At 40.3% G+C, this 27803-nt stretch overlaps 1 protein-coding gene across 1 annotated transcript; it reads right to left on the bottom strand.

Annotated features, from left to right (window-relative positions):
* Nucleotides 1–451: 451 nt before the first annotated feature.
* KLF6 (KLF transcription factor 6) lies at nucleotides 452–12021 on the bottom strand. Its single transcript, XM_081970152.1, has 4 exons — nucleotides 11140–12021; nucleotides 7836–8415; nucleotides 5292–5415; nucleotides 452–4070 (listed from the first exon to the last, which is right to left on the bottom strand). The coding sequence occupies exons 1-4, from the start codon at nucleotides 11239–11241 to the stop codon at nucleotides 4019–4021; spliced, it is 858 nt and encodes a 285-aa protein (XP_081826278.1). The 5' UTR covers nucleotides 11242–12021; the 3' UTR covers nucleotides 452–4018.
* Nucleotides 12022–27803: the final 15782 nt, after the last annotated feature.

Below are 27803 nucleotides of genomic sequence, written 5' to 3'. Positions count from 1 at the left end.
TCCAGTGGACCTGATCTAAGCATCATGGGCCTTGAGTTTGACACCTCTGCCCTATAGCGTCGAAACATATATACTCCACTGGTTTGGAAATACTTATTAAAGTATTTAAATACTTTAAAATACTTATCTCCTGAAATATTATTTTCCTAACCAACCATGATTATAATGGGATTTAGGAAGTATTACAAGTTTCTTGGATTCATTGTATCGTATGTGGTGTGAATGGAGAATCAAATCTGAACCAACGTTTCTCTTGATTTAGAAGTTCTGGCTAAATTCCTTTGAAAACTATTGACTTTATCATTTATGGTACTCAGAGCTTAAGTAGTTTCAACCTTTATAATGAATTAAAACAATCATTTTAATTGTTATCCTAATAACCTAAGCCCAAAGAACTTCATATTTTTGCACAGATTCGATTCCACATAAAGAAAAACAAAGGAAGGCCAGATACGCTGATAAGAATTTTTTATGTTATTCCAATAAAAAATACATTCATACAGAAATATAACAATCTTGCAAAAAACAATTTCAAATAAAATCTTGTAAAACAAATTTTTTTACAAAAATCTTACAAAGAGATTCTTTAGATAATAGGGTGCTTCCAAAAAAACCAAGAAAAAAAACAAACAAACATAAAAAGAAATTTTACGAATAGAAATATTTTTTTTCTGAAATTTCAAGCAATTTTTTTCTTTCAGCTTGATTGAGGCTCAGTTATCACCTGAACAAAATGTACTCATTTAACTATAAACTGATTTCTAACTACTGCAAGAGATTTTATTTTTTTAAATAGCAAATGATTATGGCTAAGCAGAAATCATTGCAATCTTACCCTCTCAAGTACAATGCTGGAGCAGAAAAACTTGTAGAATGTCTTGATCAACGGGTGAGTATTTTTAATTCATACATGCAGATAGGAATTTCCCGATCTACGGTATTGTTTTGTCTATGAAATGGCATCCCTCAAGAATGCGGTAAAAAGTGCCCTGCATGTATGAAGCGCCACACTTCTCTTAGACTTCCGTAATCCGTAGATAATAAAATGTTTTCTTGGGGTAATTTAAAGAAGAAAACTTAAAAAGTGCATTTTTGAGCATATAAAAATTCAAAACACAATGCAGATAAATGTAGGCCTATATATATATCTCTCAGCCTTGGATAAAATGGATTTGGACATGGTTAGGGGACTATTAATATTCACCATCATTTTCAGGAGGGGGGGGGGGAAAGCTTCCCCGAATAGCAAGAAACAAGCTAGGTTCTTGTGGAAGGCAGCTTGAAAAACACGTTGGGCTTAATGTTTGGAGAACAGCTATTTCTAACATCTCATAAAACTGCCTTGCGAATTCAGCTAAAAGGTAGAATACCCGTAGGAATAAATTCACCATCAAGGAGCACATTTCTACATCTTCTCAATAAGCTTAGAGGATAGAAATGGAGAGTTTGAGAGTCGTTGTCTTAGTGGAAAGTGTCCATTTTTAAGTAGCCCTCAATGGATTGCTCCCGTTACGATGCAGAAATGGCTAAGCAGGCATCCTTAGCCCTTGGTGTTCCAATTAAATGCCCTTTTGGGAGGGGGAGATGAAGAAACACTGACTACCATCAACTAGCATGAACTAGCAAGAGAAGAAGCAGAGGGCAGCACAGAGCAAAACCTACAGACGAAAGGCCAAAGAAGGATTACTGGATGAAGATAGGAGAAAGGAGCTACCCTTCCTAGAGCTTTTAAAAGGACCTTTTCTTCTTCTTTAAAAGCAGCCAAGTGTCCTGCATTTAAGAAATAATAATTGGAAAAAAAACCAACAGAAACCATTTAAGTCCCACGTCTGCAAAGGGACTCCAGTGCACTTCGTTTGAACACCAATAAATTTTTGAGTGTGCAAAAGTGCCTATCGATAGGAAGTAACTGCCTTCTCTTGTTAAAAACTGTGCACACCAATCGAAGCTCCTCCTCCTTTTCAGGTCTCTGCTAAAAGAAGTTTACAAACAGTAATAATAATAATAATAATAATAGTAATATTAATAATAATAAGCTGACTTTTGTTTGCTTCTTCTCCACGAAATGCAGGAAAAGAGGAAGACTCCTCATAGGCTATGACACTTTACAGCAAAGAACTCAATACAATCCTTAAAAATAATATATTATCTATATACTTTATAGATGTAGACACACACACACCCACACACGCACACCCACACACAAATATACATGCACGCACACTCACAGCTACAGATACTATAGACACAAATAGATATATACATACGTTATAGATATCCTGCCCACTTGATAATTATTATTTTTTTTGCTTTTTTAAAATTTTTTTGTTTACTTTCCATTTTAATTAGGGGGAAGCTACATATACAGGTGTGGACATTGTGCCTTTTAAGAAATCGTTGTTGTTGTTGTTACTCCTGCGGTTTTAAAAATGCATGAGCAAAACACAGCATCCTGAATACAGGATCTTTTTGGTGGAGGGAGGAATGGATGGATTTCTTTTCATTAATTTCTTGATTAGGAAGAGGGAAGGTTGTGGGACAGGGGCAGGTTGTGCAAGACCAACCTTGTGAAAAGATGGACTCAGGGATGCATTCTTTGTTGGATTATGCCATGAATTTTTTTTCAGTACAGATGTTTATATGGGGGATCACCCAGAATACCAGCTGATGGTCTTCCCACCTCTTCATAATGTACATTTGATACAGTACAAGTGTCAGGTGAAAAGAGAGCCTTAATAAAGCATATATCATTCATACCCCTGTATAAGACCTCCCAAAAGAGAAGTTCAATTTGCATAAGGCACCATTATTAAGGTCAACAGTGCATTAACAGGTAGAAAACCAGAAATTAGACCTCAAGGCATAAATAAAAGATAAGAAGGTAGGTGTTGGAGGCAATGGGGAAAACAGCTGCACAAGTTCCTTTTTTGTTTTTTTAATATCCATCTCTAACCTACAGTGGTTTTATCCACCCAATAGGACAAAGCAAAAAGTAATTCAAGGAGGGGAGGGAACACTATTTGGGTTTGGTATGTTATGTAACATTAAACCAATTGCAGTGTAGCAGCTTTGAACCGGAGTTGAGAGAGAGAGAGAGAGAGAGAGAGAGAGAGAGAGAGAGAGGGAGAGAGGGAGGGAGAGAGGGAGAGAGAAAGAAAGAGATATGGCAGTCCTGATTACAGAATGGGAAAGCATCTAGTTCTCCAGAACCATGCAATAACCTTTGTATTATAATGAAAAAAGTTATAGGTTGTGTTATATTGTAAATACACAGCTTATACAATGGATTACAAATGAGCTCTGTAGCAAGTCAGACAAGCTACGGGAGACATTGCACATTTAATAGCTGCACCAGACACCAAAATCTCCTTTCACACAGGATAGGGGCCCATGCCGACTTTTCTCTATTCCGATTTTTCTTCCTTCCTTCCCTCCCTTCCATCTCCCCCTTCAGAAACCAAAAGAAAAAAGAAAAAAAGGGGGGGAAAAAGGTGCAGACCCCATTTCCCCCTCCCCCCATCAAAAGGATGTGCATCCTTCCATCTTACATAACACTCCTCACATGCGCCACCCCCCCTAAATTAAAAATAAAATTAAAAAAATAATAATCCCACGTTCAGACAGCTTTTTCTCTCGTACGGTTAGAAAACAACAAGGAACAAATGTTTTTTTTTTCCTTTAAAAAAATGTGCCTCAGCATCCAGTCATCCAGTAGATCCTCCATAACACACAAGTTGTCCATTCATTAACACTCCCAGTTCGCTCACGGCAGAAGGCGTCGGAAGCCATTCGGAAAGGTTGGGTCCCCTGGGCTGGAGACCTGCACCATATATGGTCACTGCAGCCATTTCTTACATGACTTATCTAGCCCTCTAAAAACCTTCCATGGAAGAGAGGACCTGGAGGCCACTGAGTTAGGGTGCAAAATGGCATGCTTTGGCTGGAATATGCATCCTTTCATCCAAGGCAATCTTGACCTCGATGCCTCTTAGCCCACAGGATTCAAGCTTCCAATCATTCAGAGATGCCTCTTCATATGAAGAGCCAGATGGTCAGACCTGGAGAAGCACCTGTCCACCAACAAAGAGAAGATACTTAAGCTCAGGTTTCAACGGGGTATCAAGAAATATGCTGGTTTTAGGACACCCAAAGGTGCTTTTTTCCCCCAAGGGGCAATTGGAATTTCTTCATTTTTCCTTGAAGACCTTCCACGTCTCATCCAAGAAGCTCTGGCTCTCAGAACTGAAAAAAGCTTCTTAGTTGAGACGTGGAAGGTCTTGGTAGGGTACCATGACCTCCATAGACATTTAGATTTAAAACAGATTACTGTGTAGCAAGATACTGCCTGCACAGCAGTGGAAGGATCACTGTTTGGAATACAAGATACTGCATTGTAGCTAAAGGTTTTGCAAGGGAGCTGACACTTCAGCACAGTGATTGTGATCTTGTAATCACCAGCCAAATAAACATCCACCTTTATTACTAGAAGAAGCGGAGATCAGCATGTTAACGCTGCAACAACTCGTGGTAAAAGGAATGCAGCGAAGGTCATCCCTGTAGCCTTGTAGGTGACCAGCGACTAACATTCAAATTCAGCACCTTAGTAACTACTACGTAATCTTTCTGACTCTCTATCTCCATATCTTACCAAAGGTGATACCAGAAATCATTAAGTCCAATTTGGAGGACTACAGGTTCACTACATCTCTGCTTATGGCACTGTGTAAAAAGACAACCAGTGGCAAAAAATGGAAGTTGTATTCTTTTTAAGTGCTCTATGTCATTGGGTCCATCTAACTGAAGTGATGGCAACATTGATAACATGACTTAACGATTCCAAAGATAATTTAATCTCTCCTCTAGAAATCCCACAGACGCTTCCTATCGATGTGTCCTACTGCTTTCTTGATCAGTTAGGAAGTTGCTCTTCCATTAATCCAGAAACTGTCCAGAAGTTATTTCAAATACAAATGTTCCAACTGCATTGCAAAGATGGAACGCTTCCAGGAAAGTTGGGACAGCATTGGAATGTTTCTTGTAAGGTTAAAACAGGACAATTCGACTTTGGAGTGTTTGTCCATCAAACATTTTGCATATTTCTTTCAATATGCAAGGGGGCTTTTATAGCAATAGAGAGAGATTTCCGAAATCTTGCTGAATATAAGAGAGGCCCTTTTTATATTTAAGGGAAAAAAAACTATACTATTGCAATCCACAGAGCTGGAGGAAATGTGTTGCTTTCTATGCAAGGGGTGAACAAAATAATATAGAACAAAATTCCATCTACATACCTGTCACAGTGATTACACTTAAAAGGTTTTGCACCCGTGTGCTTTCTGAAATGTCTGGTTAGCTCATCACTCCTTGCAAAACGCCACTCACATCCTTCCCACGAGCATCTGTAAGGCTTTTCTCCTGGAAAACACAAACAAACAAACAAACAAATCCCATTTATACTGATCATTATTCAGTTACAGAGAATACATACAATATTCTTCTTCCAAAGAGGAATGTTGACTCACTGGGCGTTCTTTTCTTTTTTTAAAAAGAAAAATACAGGAAACAAAGTTGCTCATTCAATGGTTCACTAGGTACTTCCAAGAATGCAGATGGATTTTTTTGGGGGGTGGGGGGGGGGGAGGTTGGCTGACAGCTTTGCTCCAACAGTAGAGCATCCCATCCTGACAAAAAGATTCCCATAATCTAAACTTTCTGGAATCCTCTGATTCTGAAAATGATTTTTTTTAAAGGGGAGGGGGGATGAAAACTCACCCTGTATCTTGGTTCAATTAAGAATTGTTTTTTTTTTTTTTTTAGATTATCAGGTTTTATAAACCCTTTATAAAAACGCTTCTTTGTTTCTTTCAGCCCTAATTAAAAGGAAATAAGAGTCCGCTGGACTGAAATGGCTAATAAATCTAAAAAATAAATACATTTCGTTTACTTTCTTATTAGGACAACGGTTTTGGTTTCAGCCATTTCCATCTTCATTCAGAACACTTCTTTACCACTGAACTTAAAATGAGTGGTCTGTAACTCTACAAGTTATGTTTCCTTCATAGTTTTATTTCTCTGTGTGTACTCTATCTAGTAAGCTCTACAGAAGCTTTACATGGGGCCAAATGGTGGATGAAGAAGAAGAACAAGGAATAAAATCAGTAGAACACTCAGTTTAACATTAGCACTGAAGTGACAACAGGCGTGAATTTTTTCCCCCCTCAACTACATTTTAATTACAGGTTCTGGGTAATTGTTGGTTCCTCCTTTCCTGATAACTATCGCACGTATTTACTTTCAATTTTATAGCACAATGACTATAGAACACAACAATCATCCCCCCCCCCCTTTCCTCTATTTACCCAAGGGTTAATTGGTGAAGTAGAATAGTTCTCCCTTTAAGATGTGAAAACAGCATTTATGAGAAGGATGAACCCTTTTAGCTGGTCTCAAAATGTGAGTACATTTTGCTGTGTACATTTATAAGTGGTTTGGTGCATCTAACCACAAAGTCATTAAAAGCAGGGGAATATTTACTATCAAAAGCAATCATGGCAGCTTATTACACTATAAAAAATTTATACAAGCTCTGATTCCACTCCTCATTTTTTCAGGCATGCTCTAGGGATGTATTTTGACATTTGAGTTTTAACAGGATAAAACTCTGTAGGTTTATCATGAATGGAAATGCACCACAAGCATATGGTCATAAATCAATTGTAATCTTTCAAGGAGCAAATGATGCACTTTGTAAATGATGCATGCAGAAAGTTAATCTGCAGCACAAATACCATAAGTGAACCAGAATTAAGCAAGCACTTAATTAGGGTTTACTGACTAAACCAGAATTGCTTCAGATCACACAATATGAAAGTTTAAGGTGATCTGGAATCCAACCCATTTTAAGATGTTTTAGATTCTTCTTAACCAAGAAATTCTGGGTCTTCTGTTTTGTTGTCCAATTTTAGATTTATCTAAGGATTATTATTTTTTTCCCTCTGAGAAAAGATGAAGTAATTGTTCACCTTCTCAGGCATGGGGTAATTTAATCAATAGAAACCAGCCTCGCACAAACAAATAAATGAGCCACCTCGTTTAGACACATATTTGCAACAGCCTTATGGAAAAAGAATGAGGAAGTAAGGACTTGCATTCTGGGAAACTTTAGCTGGTATTGCATTATCTAATGGCCCTGAGTTCTTGCTCCAGAAATTGTGTAATATTATGACACTGTGAAGCATCGAGGTCTTCTTTAGCATTATCTGCTAGAAGCAGTTTGGAAGAGTAGCCAAATCCAAATGGCCATCTGAAGATTAGTGTTTTTGGGAAACTCTGATCCTAAGATCCTTCTTTGTGACATTTTGGTGGGTGCTGACCATGAAAAGCAAGGGGATTAGAAAGAGAATGGTTACACCATAAAGTATGAACCAGCAAACAGCTGCAGTAGGCTGTGTAAAGTCCAAGTGGATGGAAACAACCACTAGCAACAACCACTAGCAAACCCCCAAAAATATATTAAGAGGAAATAGACTGCAAAGGAAATAGGAACTGGGAACAAATGAAGTTCTCTTCTTACACTCATCTCTTGCCTTTCTCCACAACGGATGTTGCAACATTTCTATGGAAAGTGTTATGTTATACAGGGAATACATGCAGCTGCACCATGCATTCAGTTCCTGGTCTAGGCCTTTCCTAGAGTCACGAAACCATGAATTATAGAAATCATACATGATGCAACTGGACACCATGCTATTTATGAGAGATTATTCTAAGGTCAATAGACACAGTACAGAAAGCAAGACAAGTTCATCAGTCTTAGAGGCCACATGAATACTCACCTGTATGGGTACGCTGATGTGCTTTCAGATGTGAACTTTTGGTATAAACCTTCCGGCACCCATTGAAGTGGCAGCGATGAACCCGCCTTCTCCCATCAGGAGAGGCATCACCACTGACCAGGGTACCTTTCTCCACAGTCTTTTCACCAGTACCAGTACGGATTTTGCCAGGTGAATGCAATTCACTGGGGGCACAATTCCATGGTTGGGAAGATGGCTCCTTGCCCAGCTCAGGGGAAGAAGGAGGAGTAGAAGTGACAGATGAATTCAAGTTTCCAGCACTGGCCAAGTTTAAGACATCATTTATGATATCCGAGGTAAATTTTGTTGTAGGAGAAAGTTCCTCGGAACTATCTGAAGATTCACTACTGATATCAGAATTCAAACTGTTAGTCTCTAAAGTTTGATTATTAAGGTTGTCCTCCTTTGGAGCACTTGCTGTCTTTAGTTCAGATTCCTCCTTTTTCTCCCGTGCCAAAATAATTTTGGTCCACAAATCTTCCTGACTGTCAAATTTTATCTCAGAGGCGGACGCGTAGCAGGGCTCACTCTGAAGGTATCGCTCCAGCTCTAAGCAGGTCTACAGAATTAAAAATACATAAACAGATATTTAAAAAATCATCCACGTCTAAGAACATTCTGAAAAATTCATTCTGAAAAATTTAGCAGGAAGCCATACACACTCAAAGAGGGGAGGGTGTACTTCTGGTTGCTAGTGTGGTTTAAAGTTAAAGGCCATTCAAGTTTCAAGTGATAAATGTTCCAAGAAAACAGTGTAATTCTCATGAACTTGTCAAGAATGCAGAGTCAAAAATAGTAACCCAGCTACATTCTTTAGGCATTTCCCTTATGAGTTAACTAAGCAGGCATCCCATAGAAAGATTTCAGTGGGATTCGCTTTAAAGTCAATGCTACCTTCTCCAAATTTTATTTAGGTTATTTTATTAAGTAACGTTGACTTGAAATTTTTTTTAAAAAAAACACTCAACTGAACTTCCATCAAGTGGGCAAAAATTATGGTTCACACTCTAAATTTAAGTATGTGTTGTGGCTGATTTTTACATCTTCTAAGTTAAGACATTTCCTGCGCATGACAACTCAGAGACACTGAAAGAATGTCCAAGTATGCAGGCATGAGTCAGTTGTAAAGTGAGGCATTTCTTTCAGAGACAGTAGGAATATCATCAGCAAAATCCCCAGATTTCTAACAGGACAGTGAATGAAAGAGACGAAAGGAAAAAGCATGGAAAAGTCCAACTTTTAAGGTCCAAATGCTGATTCCAACAACGAAGGAGAACTTTATTTGCTGGCCAAGAATGGTTTGGTTATGAGTCATTCCCTTGTTTCTTTTACTCAATGCCAAAAGAGACTTCCTTTTAAAATTTATGACGCTCTGCCAAGAATGCTCATGGTTCAAATCTACATGCAACAGGACAGTTTTTTTTTTTAAAAAAAATCCTCACTAAAAAACACCAACAGGACTCTGGACAGCATGGTGAAAGGCTGGCCATGCTAACTGTATTGCATTAATAATCAGATTCTAGGCAAAATGGTCCGTCTAGTATGAGTTGTGTGATTTTCAGAAAGAGCCCTTCCTCCACAATTGTGAGAGTGAAATAAAATGCTGCACTCAAGCACACACACACACACACACACACCATTTCAGCATCAATTTAAATTGGTCATAGTACCCTGACTTCCACACTTCCTTCTCCTGACAATTAAACATGCTTATCTGGATAGAAGCTGCATTAAACTGAGAAACTTGCTTTTAATAGAAAGGTGAATGGATTGCATTTTGCTAACATCTCTGCTTATTACGGGGAAGGGGGGTCACAGAGGAAGAGAGAAAGCAAAATATTCTCTCTCGGGTCAACCTTTTTAGGTCCCTCTGTAACCATTGTAGCAAACCTTCCGATATCTTGCAAAGGTACTGACCACAGAACAAAATGTATGGAAAGAATAGGTTTGACATTCAGGAACAGATTTAAAATTCGCCTATTGGGCAAACTAATTTTGAGAATCAGCTGGCGGGAAGGGGGGGTGGGGGCTAAAAGTGATTCTGAACGCTATAAAGAGCCAAATAGCAAACTCACCCCCAGAAAACCATGTTAGACCTATTATTGGGGGGGGGGCGCAGGGGGAGGAGGAGTGTGTGTGTCGTAGAATGCTAGCCCCCCTGAAAAGATTGGTAAAGCTCCATATTTCAAGCATCAAAATCAGGTTTTCCAGCCTTACAAATGGAAAACCCAAATGAATTAAATTGGGTTAGAGAGAGAGAGAGCAATTATTACAGTAATGGAGGCAAGTAAACATGTCTTCTCAGTCCCTCATTCGAGGGAAAATCCCAAGCAAGGCAAAAAATAAATAAATTGCCAGTGTTAGGAATCCAATGACATGAACTAAAAAATAATAATAACTTGTCCATTAAAGGCAACATGCCACAGTTTTTCCTCTATTAGGACTCATAAGGTGAAAGGGGGGGGGGAGAGAATCATTGTCATATGACTGACAACTCGTTCTGTGGGGAGGGGGGGCTGTTTTAAAAAAAGACGTACATGATCCTGCCATAAAAATAGTACAGTACTGAAAGAGAGGGTCACCCCCACCCACCCCCATTCTTGCGAGAAGATATTTGGGGGTGGGAGGGAAGGGGAAGCACAGAGAGCAACTATTTCTAAACACAGAAGAACTGTTTGGATGACAAGTTCTCCTTATAGCAATTGGCTTTGCTTCAAAAAAAAAAGGAGGGGGGGTTGGAAATAGAGAGGGGGAAAAACTTTTAATTTTTTTTTTGCCAAGAGTCGGGACAGGCAAATAAGAAAGGCAGAAACTTGGCAACCCGATAGGATCCCATGGTACGATTTTATTTAGAGCAGCCAGCTTTTCATTCTAAGGGGTTTTTTGAAGTCTGTATCGGTGAGAGCCGGGCACAGCGCGAGCAAACAAGCGTTCAAACACAAACACACACACACTGCTCACAAGTTCTGACAGCCACGTCCACTGAGAAAGGGGGGGGGGGAGAGAAACGAGAACTAGCAAGAATGTTTTAATATATATAAAAGGGAAATCATTAAATAACACATGCCTTTCGCTTGCTAAATGCCCAGATTAAAATAAACAGAATTTAGATCTTTTAATTTAGGTCCCTGAACCATTCTTGATCCGGGCAAATTTTTTTTAAAAAAACATATTTAATATTTTTTTTAAAGCAGCTCTGAAACTTAATGCATGCCTGTGGTCCCCAGCGTTAAAAAAAAAATCCCCGACAGGGATGCAAACATCACAGCCCATCCTCCTTTACCTGTTGCCAGTATTCCTCCAGAGATGGCAAAGCGGAGAAGTAACCAGTGTCGTGAACAATCTGTAGTTCCTGAAAGATGCTACACATTGGAAGTACATCCATGCCTCTGGTGGGGGGGAAGGGGGGACGGGTAGGGAAGAAAAGTCGCAACCAGGAGCCCCTCGGCAAAGACTAGCGTCCGATCGCTGGGTCTTTTTCTCCGCAGGTCGGAAGAGCGGAGCAGCGCGGAGGAGGTTCTCGGGCTCCGGCTCTCAGCTGTAGTCGCCCAGCAGGTGATGGTGACAGAAATACGACCGGCTATTTACAAAAAGTCTCACTTCCTCCTCCTCCTCCAAAGACCACCGAAATCAAAGAAAAAATAATAATCACAAAAAAGGGGGGCAGGGAAAATATCACCCAGCAGAAAGTACCTTAAAGGGGTGGGGAAAAAATTAGCAATCTACGGCTAAGTATATATATATTAAATTCCTGTTCAGAATTTCAGACGAAGTTTTTTTTTAAATATATGTATATATTTATATATATGTGCATATATATATAAACGTATATATATTTTAAATAATATATATATATCTATAAAAAGCAAAGTTTCATGCAAAGTTTAATTGCACAGCAATAGATCAAAGGTTCTTTTTTTGGGGGGGGGCTTCTTCTTTTGGCTGGTTTGGCTTTTGTTGTTTTCGCTTTTTCTGTAGCTTTTTGCAGTCTCCTCGATGCTTGCTGTTGAGATTGCCTTCCCACTCCTGGGGCTCTCTCGCTCTCTCTCTCTCTCTCTCGTTCGCTCGCTCTCCAGAAGATAGTTGCTGAGAAGCCTACTCAATATTTGCAAACACCGAGGTGACTGCAAATGTAACCCGCTGCAAAAGTTCCCTTTCAAAAGCTCTCCTTGGCCGCCACCTCCCCCTCCTCCTATTCCCTCCTCCTTTTGCCCCCCTCCCTCCTGCTGAAAACCACACTCGCTCCTCCCCTTTACTCCTCTTCCTCTGCCCCCCGCCCTCCGCCACCTCGTGATCCCATTACGCCGGCTCTGAATGCTGCCCAATCTATAACAACAAACTCGTTACACCGCGTTCCAATGATGTCAGACTAGCCCAATGGCTGCGCGCGGCGCATCTCGGCTCCTCCTGGCGTGACCGAACTTCTCCGTGACGCCTCACCCCATTGGTCCGATTCGAAATTCGACCCGTCCTGATTGGCCCTGGGAGCGAGAGGCTATTTTTAGAAGGGTATATAAGGCTGGAAACCCGTTTTAGAGAAGCGACTCAGAGTGAGAGCGTTTGCTTGTTGTTTGTCGTTGCTGGGGGTTGAGGGGGGGAGGGGGGGAAGGAGTCGCTTGTAGTACCGAAAGTGAAATGGAGAGGCGCTGCTAAGCCGCGCACGGAGCGATTTGGAGAGTAGCTGAAGATGTTAAGCAATTCGCCTAAATTGCAATAAACAAGCGTGGGTAACACATGATTTCCAAAGCAGGCTATGTGGTCTGCAAAATTCCGGACGGTTGCTAGATCACAGCAGGAAGAACATGCGGGGAATGTCCTTTTCCTGCCATCTAGTGGCCGTCCGGATTTTGGAAACGATTTAGAACAATAATAATAATAATATCCTGGGCACGTTTTCCGCAGCTGATCTGACATGCAATCCTGCAACAAAACCCCCGAAATTAGATAGGAAAGGAATTCTTTCCGTGCACACGTGCACGCGCCTTCTTTTTCCAAATGTTTTTCCCTCGCACCCCCGATTTTAATCGCTGCTCACTCGACCCTGTCTTTTTCGCCCCTGCCTTATGCGCCTCTTGCACGGTTTCTCTCAGGTTGCAGCAACCCCCCCCCCAAAAAAAAAAAATACTTCAACTTGTGTTTCACACAGTAGCTTAACTGGAATCTAGGGATCTATTTCCCGCTCTCGGTGACCATGTACACTAAGTGACTGAAGGCAGTTTCTACAGCTTCGTTTAATGTGCCCGTGCCAAGTGTTATCTTTTAATCCTCGTCGTCAATAGCCATTCTTTTTTTTTTTCCCGCGGAGGTGTGTATTATTTACTTGGAGTTTTCTCTTTCTGGAGCTCCATAGAACATTGTGTTACAATAACAGAAGAAGAAGAAATGCTTAGGAAATACTTCCTCTTTCACACACACACAAACGCACACACCTCCCCATTATGTTAACCATCTACTGGCTGACAGACTGCTTCTGAGACTGCTTGCTTGAGAGTTTAGGAGAATCTGAACGAGGACGATCTATATATAACACAATCAAAATGCCTTTGTATTAAGAATATGATCTCAGAGTCTAAATATCTTTTAAACAGTTTAGTGTAGTCAGAAATGTGACAACCTCAAGCCCATTTTGTCACATCTGGACATGATAATTGTGAACAAGCCTTTTTCTATATAAAAAGGGAATAATAGAGTTGGAAGGGACCTTATAGGTCATCTAGTCCACCCCCTGCCCAAGCAGAAGACCCTACACCATTTCTGGCAGTCCAGTCTCTTCTTGAAAACTCCCAGTGATGAAGCTCTCACAACTTCTGAAGGCAACTTCTGTTCCATTGGTTGATTGCTCTCTCAGAACATTTCTTCTTATTTCCAGGTTGAATCTCTTCTTGATCAGTTTCCATCCATTATTCCTTATCTGGCCTTCAGGGGCTTTGAAAAATAGCTTGACCCCCTCCTCTCTCTGGCAGCCCCTCAAATATTTCAAAAATTGTCTCTTTTAAGCCAGTCCTGGCTCTTGCTGATAATATGAATAGAATACTTTATTGTCATTGTACGTATATACACAGTATACTCATACAACGAAATTCACATAACACCCAGAGACCAAGCCCAACACACATGGCAATCCCCAAACACCCCCCCCCCAAAAAAAAATTCCCCGCGTCTAAACCACCCAAGCATCCGTACAACAGACCAAGTAATGCTGTCCAACAGCTCACTGACAGTGACCCTTTAGTTCATTGTTGAATGCAATTATAGCTCTGGGATAAAAACTATTCAGAATACTTTTTAGAAAACTATTCAGATATGGTTATGCCTGATTAAATTTCTTGGCAACAAAAGTTGTTTGCCATCATCTTCTGGGATGTTTTGTTAAAAGTTGGGATTTCCTAGTGGTTTTCCAACAGCATCTCAAATAGGTCTGTTTAGGTTTGTCAAGATCTGGAAGGGGCTAGCTTGTGTTACCAAATGCTTTGCATTTCAGAAGTAAAAGAACGATGAATACATCAAGAAGCATTCCGTGTTTAAAGTGCACATTTTAAAAATGTGTTTCTGTCATCATTGCAGATAAATACTGGACTTAATCACCCAATGGATCACCAAATCAGATTATTCATTATTCAAGATCAGGCAAAGTTGACTAGCTGCTGAGATGTCAACATGAGCTTTGGTGTAATCCTCCTGCTTTTTATAAATTCTGGCCAGCAGCTTAAAAATAACTCTTAACCAACATGGTCTCATATAGTCATGAATCTAAAAATTGTTGCTTTGCATATAGGTAGGCCTTGATTTACATCCATTTGTTTAGTGGCTGTTCAAAGTTGTAACTGCACTGAAAAAAAAAATGATTTATGGGCATTTTCATGCTTAAAACCATTGCAGCATTCTACTGGTCACATGATAAAAATTTGGATATCTGGCAACAGGCATATATCTATGAATGTTGCAGTATCTTGGGGTTACGTGATCACTTTTTATAACCATTTTGCGACCTTCTGACAAGCAAAGCCAGATTCATTTAACAGCCTCACTTAACAACTGTAGTGATTCATTTAGCAAACCATGGCAAGAAAGGTCTTAAAATGAGACAAATCTCACTTAATCTCACTGTATTGCTTAGCAACATCAATTTTGGGCTCTATTGTGATCATAAGTGAAGGACCACTTGTATAGGAATTGCGATTTCATATATAGGAATTGTTGGGGTGCCACATTTTGCTAATTCTTAAGCCATGGAATAAAAACCACAGTGACCAAATCCAGTTTTATTGCAAGTTGTTAAATATGGTTTCTGGAACCTTACCAGTTAAATACCTTTGTGGTTTAGCAGTATCAATGAATTTAGCTAAATTCAGATATGGTAAATCTTGACTTATTACTCATCGCTTAGCGGTCTTTCAAAGTTACAACAGACTCCCTGAATAGATACTTACAAACAAATTCTGAAGTTACAACAGCCCCTGCCTATGGTCACGTGCCCACATTTTAAATATTCGCTAACCGGTCCATTTGTAGCACTCTGCAGTCCTGTGAGCCAAATCGTCGATATTTTTTTGTCAAAACCAGCACTTAAACTTCCAGTTCTCAGAAGAAGAAGAAAAAAAACCTAGTAGCAAACAAAGGATTTACTTAACCACCGCAGATTCACTTAATGCCTGTGGTGATTCACTTAATGACTAGTGCAAAGCTGGGCCAGTCACATGACCTGCTTTACAACCATTGTGACTTAATGTCTAATGGGCAGGCTCCATTATGGCTGTAAACTGAGAACTTACAACTGTATTGTATTATGCAGGATTTGATAGCCAAAAGGAAATGAAGAACTTGCAATCAATTTTCTAAGGGCGCATCACCTTTTGTGGGTCCATATCCTTTGTTGCTGGTGGCAACTGCATCTTGGGAGGGGGGAGGAACCTCATAAAAATCAAAGGGAGGTTGTGTCATAGGGGGAAACCTCAAATAACTTTCTAGCATTTGCAACAAGCACTGTCTTGTGATGTGTCTTATGGTGGTCAACGTCTCTGCCCCATCATCTTTGTGATCTCCCAGAGCAAATGGTTGGTATTCTCTGTGCGCATATGGTTATGGAGAAGTTTTTCTCTGTCACTGTTTGCTGCAAAGCAATTGGTATCATAGGGATTATTATTACTTTCATGTCCTGTACAGCTTGATCATGTCAGACCTCACAACAGGGAGTTATCATCAATTGTGTGACAACATGATTTATCACTAGTGTCCAAAAAGAACAGAAGCAGTGGAAGAAGGAATGTACATGGAAGAGCATAGAATCGGAAGGGCGAGGATGAAAATTTGGAAACCAAAGCTGTACCAGATCCTTAAAATCTGGGATAAGATTGGGAAATTAGTCTGAGAGACAAATGTTTTTATGCAACACTTGGTCAGTATGGACCAAACTGTTTTCTCTAGAAATAACCGAGTTTTCTGCACTTGTACACCAGCCCGGGCCATCAACGAAGCATCAGATCCTGAGAGTTCTGCAGCATCACTATGAGCAAAACCAGATGGCTGAGTTAAAGTGCTATTTTCTTTTCTTGAGGCAGTGGAAAAATATGCTGGGATAAACTGTCCTCATCGCTGATCTCTGTTCTACTTCATTGTCACGGCTGTGACTTGCACTGCTCTTAATGTGGGACAAGTTAAGGAAAGGAATTGCTGGGTTTCCCTGGATTTGTTTTCCTACCAAGAATTTCAGGAAAATAGTCGCTAGTCACCAGAGGTAAAAACCTCTCCAGTCTGGAAAAAGTATAAAGTCGGATGGGAAAGTGATAGACAGGCGTTGGTGGGGGTATCTATGTAAAAACAGAATATTACCGAATAGCGAGGTCTTGTGTACTTCTAAATGCGAGCTAAAACCATGCCTATACAGGTGCTTGGATCTATTTGAAAGCAGAGTATTACGGTATACAGGGGTCTTGTGGCTAAGATGTTGAGCTTGTCAATCAAAAAGGTCAGCAGTTCAGCGGTTGGAATCCCTAGTGCCGCGTAACGGAGTGAGCTCCCGTTACTTGTCCCAGCTTCTGCCAACCTAGCAATTTGAAAGCATGTAAAAACGCAAGTAGAATAATAGGAACCACCTTTGGTGGGAAGGTAACAGTGTTCCTTTCACCTTTGGCATTTAGTCATGCCAGCCACATGACCATGGAGACGTCTTCAGACAGCGCTGGCTCTTTGGCTTAGAAACGGAGATGAGCACCGCTCCCTAGAGTTGGGAACAACTAGCACATATATGTAAGGGGAACCTTTACCTTTTTAATGTATATCTGAATGAGAACTAAAACCATGTCCCAAATCTAGAACGCAAGTTATAGGGATGCCATAGAGTGAAGTGAACAAAAACAACTTGGTGAATGAGCACTTTGCTTGACTACTTCTGCAATGGAGAGACACTTGGAGCTTCACTGCATCCAGAAGTAGGCAATAGATGTTCATGGAGAAATTCAGTTGTGATTGGCCTATGTATAATAACAGCAACCACTACCCTGATACCTAGCAGTACCGAAGTTGAAATAGGATAGGCATAATGGTACTGCCCCCCACAATATAAATAAAAAACCTAGGTAAAATAGGGACATGCAAAATCCATTGCCAACAATGGATCACCTTCCATTTTAATGTAGATGGCAAGTGCCCATGTGGTTGGCCAAAGCAAAGATGGCAAGATAACAGTAAAGGTGGACATGAAAAATGCCCAGTTGGGTCGGGATACTGAATTTGAGTGCACAAGATACTGATTGTTGATCTGAAAAGCAGACCCTGCATTTGTAGAAAAAACTTGATGATGATGATGATGATGATGATGGTGATGGAACAGGAGGAGGAGGAACAGCAGGAGGAGGAGGAAGAGAAGAAAAGGAAGAGAAAGAAGAGGAGGAAGAATTTATTTCCAACAGAATTGAAAGTAGCACTGGTGACAAAACCAGCATAGACCTGGCTTTCCAGCTGAAACTACCTGGTATACAGCAGAGAGGAACAACAGTGTTCTCTGAAAAGTGTGCTATGTCCATGCCTACCAAATAGATCCAGCAGTCTTTCAAAAGAGGGTTAAACCCATCCTTCTAAGGAAACCTTATAAGATCTGATAACTGTTTTAGAAAACTGCCTTCCAGGCATTAAGTCCTGCAGATGCATCACTGAAAGCTACTTCTGGAGTTGAGACAAAAGACAACATCATGAGGACATGGCAGGAAAAATCAATCTCTGGACACCTTTGTGACACTGTTAAATGAAAGGGAGGAAGAACCTTTAAGCTACAACAGAGTGGATCAACTTAGGGTTCAGTGTGAGAATTACCATATTTTTCAGAGTATAAGACGCACCCTTTTCACCCCAAAAATACAGCATTTTTGGCCTCCCCAACCTCCCATCCTTTCACAAAAATGGACATGCAGAGGTCTGGAAAGCCTGCAAAGTGCTCCTGGGGGCTGGGGAGGGCAAAAACAAGGAAAAAATGCACAGTTTTTTGTTCGTCCCCCCCCCCTAGGCCCCAGGAGCACTTTGCAAGCCTCCTAAAGGCTATGCATGCCCCCTTTTTTGGCATTTTAAATTTATTTTTTACCTTTTTTAATTTACCGCTTCAATATCTTGGGGTGTCTTATACTCTGGTGCATCTTATACTCCAAATATATGGTAGTATGATCAAAGTGTGATAGTCTCTTAGTTTTTCCTACCACCACCCAATTTCAGCTGAACTTGATACCCCGTATCCCTGCATAAGTTAATGTCCTTTACAAGAAACCATTTCCAGACCATTGTAGTCAATGAGAATTGTATTCTCTCGTTTTGGAAGATAGCTAGGTGAGAAGGTTGTCTTATTCCTTTGGGATATAGGTAGTCCTCAACTTACAACAGTTCATTTAGTGTCAGTTCAAACTAAAAAAAGTACCCTATGGCCATTTTTCACACTTACGACCATTGCAAATCCCCATGGTCATGTGATCAAAATTCAGACAACTGAGTCATATTTTTGATGGTTGCAGTGGTCATGGCACAGGTGGGTTGGGCGAACCAGTAATGGCAGGGGCAGGGGCAGGAGGCTACGCCCACCTGCCTGGATGCTTCTGCGCATAAACCAGTAGTAAAAAAAAAAAAAAAAAGAAATCCACCACTGAGTAATGGTATCATCTATTGTGAATTTCTGACAAGCAAAATCATTGGGGAAGCCAGATTCATTTAACAACTGTGTTGCTAAATGAACAACTGTTACTTAGCAACTATGGCAAGAAAGGTCATAAACTGGGGCAAAACTCACTTAACAACTGTATTGCTTAGCATAAGAAAGTTTAGGTTCAGTTGTGGTCAAAGGTTGAGAACAACCTGTACATTAACTTCCCACTTCCTGACTTTAAAAACTAAAATATTTGTGTTTAAGGACATGTTTAGGACAGAAAGTATATTTAACCAACCTGATCTTATCTATTAGTACTGTTATGCTTTCATTTTTGCATTCATAATTTGGTTTTCTTCCAGGGGTGCCAGTTGTAAGATGAACAAACCATAAGGGAAAACATTAAATCACTCCTCTATATTTCTTTTTCTTTCTTTCTTTCTTTCTTTCTTTCTTTCTTTCTTTCTTTCTTTCTTTCTTTCTTTCTTTCTTTCTTTCTTTCTTTCTTTCTTTCTTTCTTTTTTCTGTATTCAAGTAACATTCCAGAATAATTTTGCCATGTGTTTTCATTGTTAGCTCTGGAAGTTGGTTTGTTTCTTTGTTTATCAAAGAGATTTAGGTGCTGCCCATCTGAACTCACAGAATGGCTTTGGCAGTAGATGGAAATTAATTCCTGGCATTGTTAAACTGTAGAATTCCCTGAAATAAAAACATTGTGCACCTACAGATAGAGAAAAATGTATCCGTACAAGTGAGTTTGCTAATGGTATAGAAAGACCTATTGCACATCTTATAAAAACATTTTCAGTTCAACATCTTGTTGGTACTGGCTTGTTCAAAGTATTCAGGACTGCTGTGTCAATTCTTCCTTCCTTTTGGATGGTGGCACATTCTTTCATTTTCTGCTTTTCTCTAAGACAGCCAAAAGCTTCAGAAATTACACAATTGTTGAGATTCTCTTATCTTTTAATTTTACCTTTATGGGCTCAGAACCTAAACAAGAATAGATCTGGTAAATATTTAGATGGAAGAACAACATGATTTCAGTTCTAAAAGTTAGACTGGAACTTAAAAATAAATACTGTAAAAAAGCGATGGAAAGCACCTATTCTATATTTTGAAGGGGGGGGGGGGAAGAATTATACATGTATCCATAAAGTTGAAAGGATTTGAGCTTGAGGCAGAACACTTTTTTCCTTTCTTTTCTTTTCCTTTCCTTGTTAGCTGTATTGACAGTTTACTTGCTTAACTTTCATTTTCTTTTATCACTCTTCTGAATCTGTTTAATCTAAAGCATCTGGAAATTCCTTAAAGTCTGATTCTGAATTAGGGGAAAAAAATCTTATTGGCCCTTATGATGGAGATCTGAAAGAAACTAGGAATCTCCCTCCCTTCCTCCCCCCCCCCCCTCTCTCCATCCTCTGATGAATGTAGGGGTTGCGATAATATTTTAGCTGCTATTAATTTTTTTTTTAAATGTGGTTTGTTTTTTTCTGTAGAATTTCTGTAAGCAAGTAGTAGATAATAATCACAGAGTGCTGTTTGGTGGAAGTCTAATGGTAAATAAAATAATATGTTTAAATGTTCAAACGGTTGCAAAAATAATGTGTTCAGATGAATATGAAAGGGAGATACAGTAATGGTGAAATAAAAGATCCACGTTAAGTGTTTCTACCTATGTAATATGATCCTACTGTGATTGTAACCCTTCAAATGTGGAAGGAAGGAAGTTACATGTACTACAAAAATCCATTTATAAGTAGCAGATAAGTGTGTGAAGAACAGCTTCTTTTACACTTGGATACTCAATTTCTCCACCTTAGGAGCTTTGAATTAATTTATTCTTTCTCCATTTTAATGATTGATAATTATCAAATACAGAAAAAAAATCCTCCTCCTCCTCTTCTTCTTTGCAATGGTGGCTAAACATTTTTTTATTCTTGCAGATTTCCCTCCCCCCTCTACTGATTTCTAACAATGAGTGAAAAATCTAGACATTTGGGGGGTATTTTGTAACTAAAGGGGAGAAACATTCCTTCCACATATAACCTCATTAAGCAGAAATGTTTGTTTTGAATGTATAAGGAAGGAAGTGCAAAAGCATTCTTGGATGGAAAAACCCAAAAGCCACTTCACTGAAGGTGACACAATATTTCCAAGCACATCCCTTTTCACAAAAAGAAGTGAGTTACAAGGAGATTTTTACAATGTTTAACTTTTTGTGGGAGAAACATGCATTCCTTGGAACTGGTTTCAATACAAGTTGAATGTAACCACATAAATAGTTGCAAACCATCCCATGCTTCAGTTGCATAAAACTGAAAAAAAGACAAAGAAAAGTACTTCCTTTTGTCCCTGAATAATCCTTGCTGATCCTCATCCTCCAGATGTGTGCAATTTCTGAACATCTGGAGCACACCATGTTGAAGACGTATGAAGTACTGTAGGTAAAAACACAATCTCTCTTCCCATCCCCCCTTCCAAATTCAGTTAGATAACCATATTATTCTTATGGTTTGACATATAAAAACATAGTTCTGGCAAATCTGTGAAATTACATCATTCTTATATCCTGTTCTTGCCATACAAAGTAAGAAAACCTATTTTAATGTGTGGGTTTGCCCCCTCCCCCAAGTTTCTTTCTTCTTTTGCCTACAGGAATAAACTGTACTTCTCATGTGGGTGGATCATACATGAAAATAGGAATTAGAACAAATGCATTATATTACATTTCTGCATTGAACCATGAAATTTTTTTAATACAAGTCTCCTTAGAACTTATATTATTCTAATTAGAGTTGGCAGGGACCTCCAAGGTCTTCTAGTCCAACCTCCTGCTTGAGCAGGAGACACAGATAATTTCAGACAAATGGTTATTCAGTCTCTTTTTAGAGCCTTCAGTGACGGAACAGGACAACTTCTGAAAGCAAGCTATTCCACTGGTTAATTGTTCTCACTATTAGGAAGTTTCTCCTTAATTCCAGGTTGCTTCTCTCCTTGATTAGTTTCCATCAGAGGTGAGTTCCCCCCTGATACGGTACAGTATGCCAGAAGGGGTAGTGAAAATCCAGCATACAGGATAGGACTGGTAGTAATGGTGGGTTGGCCACACCTCTGAACCTGGTTCAGGCAAGGGGAAAAAAAGCTTGCAAAAGTGAGAGAGAGAGGTGGGGGGGGGGGGGAGAAAAAGAAAGAAAAAGAAGGAAACTCACTTTTCAGCCGGGAGATTCAACAAAGAAGAAAAACAAATTATGTTGCTTTAAATTGGAACTAAACATGCCTGGCTGTGGAATTCTGGGGGTTGAAGTCCACAAGTCTTAAAGCTGCAAACTTTGGAATCCTGATTTAAATTGAAAAGCTGCTTGGAAGGAAGTTTGCAAAGTGACATTCAGCAGTTATTTGGGAAAGGGTTGCTTCCCACAGAGGGAAGGGAGAAAGAAAGAAAGAAAGAAAGAAAGAAAGAAAGAAAGAAAGAAAGAAAGAAAGAGAAAGAAAGAAAGAAAGACAGCACAGCAATTTAGGGCTAGAAGGCTACTCAGAGGTCATCTAATGCAACCCCTTGCTGCAGCAGGAAACCTTACATTGTCTGGATTATTTTGGTGCCTCTAACAGAGAGGAAAATTGCCAGAAAGGAGAAGGAGTTTACTAGGACAAGATTGCCATACAGAGGAAGGCAGAGATAGTCCTTGACTTATGACTACAATTGAGCTGAAATTTTTGGTTGCCAAGCAAGAGCGTTGTTAAGTGAGCTTCACCACATTTTACCCAATCCATGACATCTGGTGAGTGATATCAAGTTGGCCACACCACCCAGTCACGTGACTGCCAAGCCATGCCCACAAAAGAGGCCACGGCCGCATAATAGGTAGTAAAAAGTTTCGAAACCCACCCTTGGTTTCCATCCATTGTTTCTTGTCCTGCCCTCAGGTGCTTTGGAAAACAATTTGACACCGTCTTCTTTGTAGCAGCCCCTCAAATATTGGAACACTGCTATCATGTTCCCCCTAGTTCTTCTTTTCATTAGATAAATCCAATTCCTGTAACTGTTCTTCGTGTATTTTAGCCTGCAGCCCCCTATTAATTTTGGTTGCTCTTCTCTGCACTCTTTACAGAGTCTCAACATCTTGTGTGTGTGTGCATGTGTGTGTGTGTATTGTGGTGAATAGAACTGGATGTAGTGCTCCAAGTGTGGTCTTACTAAGGCTTGAATATTTCTGTGTTAGGTTTTGTGATTCTTTAGACAGTTGTATGTATCTGTTCTGTAACTGCCCAAAATATCTTTCACTGATTCATAGAAAGGAATGTCCTGCTGTACAAATATACCAAAACAGAAACACTACTTTTTGGATGTTTTAGTATGCTGTCCTTAAATCAGTCTTGTTTAGTAATTTCAGGGAGCATAGTGATACATCAGTATGGATACATAATATACATAAGTATGAGCACAGCATTTCTTGTGTGTAACTGTACATATTTTTTCACCATGGAAATATTTTTTTTCAGTGTCTTGCATCATACCCCCAATTTAATAATTGAGCAAAAGGCTAGGCAAAGCATCCTGCAGGAGGAGAATGTCACAATATGACTCGCAATACAAACTGTACAATTTATGTCTTAAGATGCAGTGTCATGTAAGAACAAAAGGGCAAAACTCTAGTTGTGATGTCACAATAAATGTTTCAACCTAAGGCATCTGTTTGCTACTGTGTTGTCATTTTTAAGGCCCACATTCATCTGTAGTTATATACAGCAACAAATCATCCTTTTATGTATATTCAAACAAATCCAGTTGTGTTTGCATAACTGGTGGCAGGTCTAAGCTATCCTTGGCTGAACTTAAAAAAAAAAAACCTAAATAGGGTCAGCACTGGTTTGTATTTGGATTAAAAAAAAACCCCTAACACAATGTCTTAGAGGTGTCAACAACAAAGAAAGAAAGAGCGAGAGAAAGAAAAAGGAAAGAAAGTATGAAAAAGACAGAAAAACAGACAGAATGAGGGAGGTGGGAGGAAGGAAAGAAGGAAGGAAAGAAAGAAAGAAGGAAGGAAGGAGGGAAGGAAGGAAGGAAATGCTGAGAAAAGAAGATACTCATGTCTACCTAATTACCAGACATGACATTCAACGCTTTTGAAAGTTTACTTTAAAAAAGGAAGCATTTCCTGCTATTGCTACTGAGCATTACAGGCATACTAAGCCTTCACAGATCCTAATTGTGTTGCATTTGTCTTTCTTTAGTTTTTTTTTAAATACTATTGTTATCAGGATAATTCCCTTTCCACTGCATCCTCTCTGATGTTCAGAGGAAGTGTTCCTCTATGTGATGAAACCCCCCCCCCCGGTCTTACCAGAAAGTGGAAATGGTATAACTTTGAAACATATCAAACCGCACAGCAGTTGTGCGCCTCTGGCAGAGCAAAATAACAGGATATAAATGGCAGATCGTAACAGCCTGACAAGTTGGGATGTGCCTCATGTGAACTGGAAGTGAGACAGAGTTAGGTAAAGCATGTCGGTCTCACCTACTCTTCAACTCAGTAGCCTAACTGAAGGAGTGGGTGGGTGGGTGGATGGATAAGCAACCATCACTCCAAAACCCTTACACATCTTCTACAAATCAAAGCAGAGGAAGGCAAGTCCATTCTGACTTGTCATCTTTTCTTGCCTTGAGCAATCTGTCTGAGCAAGAACGGTCTTCTGAATACCAAGCAGGGATTTCCATGCTTGTCTTCAGAGCTGTCTTGAAGAGAGTTCATCCTGGTGCTTGTGCAAAGCTAGAAATTTCAAGGAAGCAGTGTTCTGTGTGGGTTGTGCTCTGACTGAGGCTTCCCAAGAGCATGAAGCAAATTCCTTATCCTGACAAAAAAACCACCTTTTATTAATTTACTGTGAATTCTGCTCATTCACAGCCAGCAAAGTCTTTCAAGGGAGGATTTACAGTCACAGACCTTATCTGGCTTGGAGAGCTACCAGGTCCATATCTGCAAAACTTGGCAAGGAATCTTGGAAAGTCACAAACCAATTAAATGAACTAATTGTCTCCTGCAAACGCCACTCTCCTTTCGCTCTTCTTTTATGTCCTTTGGGAGGGGGTCATTCATTGTCCACCTGGGGCCTTACTCCCAAGTCAACCCCTGATTTTTAGCTGTTCCCTTCGTCTGGCAACTTTGCACATGCGCACCCTGGGAACAGGCCCCAGCTGTTTGTCTGCCTCGTTGATGTCTTGACTCTGAAGGCAGCTGATAATTGGCATACAGCTCTGGTCCCCTCTCTGCCTCTGACACAGAGCCCTCATCAGAGTCTTCCCCAGACTCCAGGACTGGCCCATGTTCCTCCCCAACCTCCTCTGTCTGCTGGCGGGCCACAAGGAGTTGATAAATGCTGGGTTGCTGCAAATTCAAAGGGGAAAGTCCATTGAAATGAGATGGCGAACTAGATGATCAGCCAAGGAAGGACGTATGAGTCCATAAAATGTAAATCCTCTTGTGAGTCATCCTTCCAGCAATGCTGACAAGACAGTAGAACAATGGTTTACTTGGGCCAGTTGTGAAACACCACTATTGGAAAGTTGTCAAGGCAAGAGTCACTAGCGATCTCAAGCCAGGCCTCTGGAAATGTGTGACTATTAATAGCTCCTGTTACAAAACTGTTGTAGCGGTTGCCTTAGCAGCTTTTCCTGTCATAAATGAAGATTCACACTTGGACTTCAAGCTTCATAGTTCTCACAGGAAGTAGGGCCATTGATAAATGTGCAGCCCTTAAACTCTAGATTGGATCTACCTGTGATTGGATGGCTCTTGTTAATATAAATGAAATGTTTTCCCTGGGACAGTATTGGTTTCATAAAAATAATGTGGAACTGTTTGCTTTTACTGATGCAAACAGTGTACAAAATGGCATATGGATGGATGACAACAGGCTCAGGCTCAACCCCTCCAAGACAGAGTGGCTGTGGCTTCCGGCTTCCCGGTTCAACCAGCATATGCCATCGCTGACCATCGGAGATGATCAATTAGCCCCGGTGGAAGGGGCACGCAATTTGGGCGTCCTCCTTGATGCCCGGCTGTCTATGGAAGATCATGTGGCAGCCGTGGCGAGGGGGGCATTCCACCAGGTTCGCCTGGTGCGCCAATTGCGGCCCCTTTTGGACCGGGAGGCCTTGCGTACAGTCACTCACGCGCTGGTGACGTCTCGCCTGGACTACTGTAATGCTCTCTACATGGGGCTCCCCTTGAGGTGCACCCGGAGACTGCAGTTGGTCCAGAATGCAGCCGCGTGGGTAATTATGGGGAGATCGAGGTTCTCCCATATAACACCTATCCTGCGTGAGCTGCACTGGCTTCCTGTGGCCTACCGGGTGCGCTTCAAGGTGCTGGTTATCACCTTCAAAGCGCTCCATGGCACAGGGCCTAGTTACCTGCGGGATCGCGTCCTGCCCCATACATCCCTGCGACCCGTCCACTCACACAGAGAGGGACTACTCCGGGTGCCGTCCTCCAGAGAGTGCCAGAGGGCAGCGCCCAGAAGTAGGGCCTTCTCTGTAGTGGGCCCCACCCTTTGGAATGACCTCCCCCCAGACATCAGGACTACAACCGACCTTCGCTCCTTCCGTATGAAGCTGAAAACCTACCTGTTTCGACTAGCTGACCTGGCATAATTCTACAACCTCTCCAGCCCAGGGCATTTTTAATTGGTAATTTTAGTTTTTAAGGGTTAATTTCACTGGGGTTTTAACTTTTTTAGGTATTGTAACTTATTTATTTATTCTTACCTCCTCTGTACGCTATATAATACTTTTGTACGTCGCCCCGAGTCCCTGTGGGGAGAGGGGGCGACTAATAAGTTCAAGTAATAAATAAATAAATAAATAAATAAATAAATAAATAAATATATTTTAATCCAATTGCTATTTTTTTGATTGAAGTAGGTGAACAATCTGTAAAAAGCATACTTTTTTTTTTTTAAAAAAAGCAAATTTTCTTATCAAATTGAATAATAACTAGCAAGTAAAAATGTAGAATTTCTGTGCCTGGCAGTAAGTCAGATGCATTAAGCCCAGAATCTAAATGTTATAATTTCATCAATAAGATGACTTAGATATCCAATTTTCTGAGCCACTGAAATAAAATTCATTTTTAAATAAATGTGGCCTTACATTATTAATAATTATTACTACTTTACTACAATTTATACATGTCTTCATTTCTAATGACTGTTGAGCTTAAAAAATATCAGAAGATTAAAAATAAAAATCATTAATACCTATAAAGCCAATCTATAGGTATCATTGACTCACTCATCCCCAGATGCCCTTCTGAAGACCAAGTTTTTTTATGGTTAGGTTAACATACAATAAGAGAGTTGGACCATAAGAAAGGTTGAGCGCCAAAGGATTGAGGCCTTTGAACTATGGTGCTGGAGAAGACTCCTGCAAATTCTTTGGACTGCAAAGTGATCCAAGTAGTCAGTCCTAGAGGAGATCAACCCTGACTGCTCTTTAGAAATAACTCATAGCCACTTAATAAGAAGGAAGGACTCACTGGAGAAGAACCTAATGCTGAAAAAGATTGAGGGCAAAAGAAGAAGGGGATGACAGAGAAGAAGGTAGCTGGATGGAGTCACAGAAGCAGTAGGTGTGAGGTTAAATGGACTCCAGAGGATGGTGGAGGACAGGAAGGCCTGGAGGAACATTGTCAATGGGGTTGCGATGGGTAGGACATGACTTCACAACTAACAACAACAACAACATACGGTAAAGAGGTTAGAATGTTTTGGAATTAATTGTTACAAAGGAAAGGGGGCATCACAGAGACAGCTTGAGCATACAG

Source organism: Natrix helvetica, assembly GCF_964273705.1.
Source record: "Natrix helvetica genome assembly, chromosome: Z".
In the NCBI taxonomy this organism is placed as follows: domain Eukaryota; kingdom Metazoa; phylum Chordata; class Lepidosauria; order Squamata; family Natricidae; genus Natrix; species Natrix helvetica.
This window is presented reverse-complemented; position numbering and strand designations above follow the sequence as displayed.

Excerpts from the sequence above, each read along its gene's own strand:
- KLF6 (XM_081970152.1), bottom strand. The coding sequence starts at position 11,241 with ATGGATGTACTTCCAATGTGTAGCATCTTTCAGGAACTACAGATTGTT. Across the intron at positions 5,416-7,835 it reads ACATCAGCGTACCCATACAG|GAGAAAAGCCTTACAGATGC; the intron begins GTGAGTATTCAT and ends TGTGTTTTCCAG. Across the intron at positions 4,071-5,291 it reads AAGTGTAATCACTGTGACAG|GTGCTTCTCCAGGTCTGACC; the intron begins GTATGTAGATGG and ends GTTGGTGGACAG.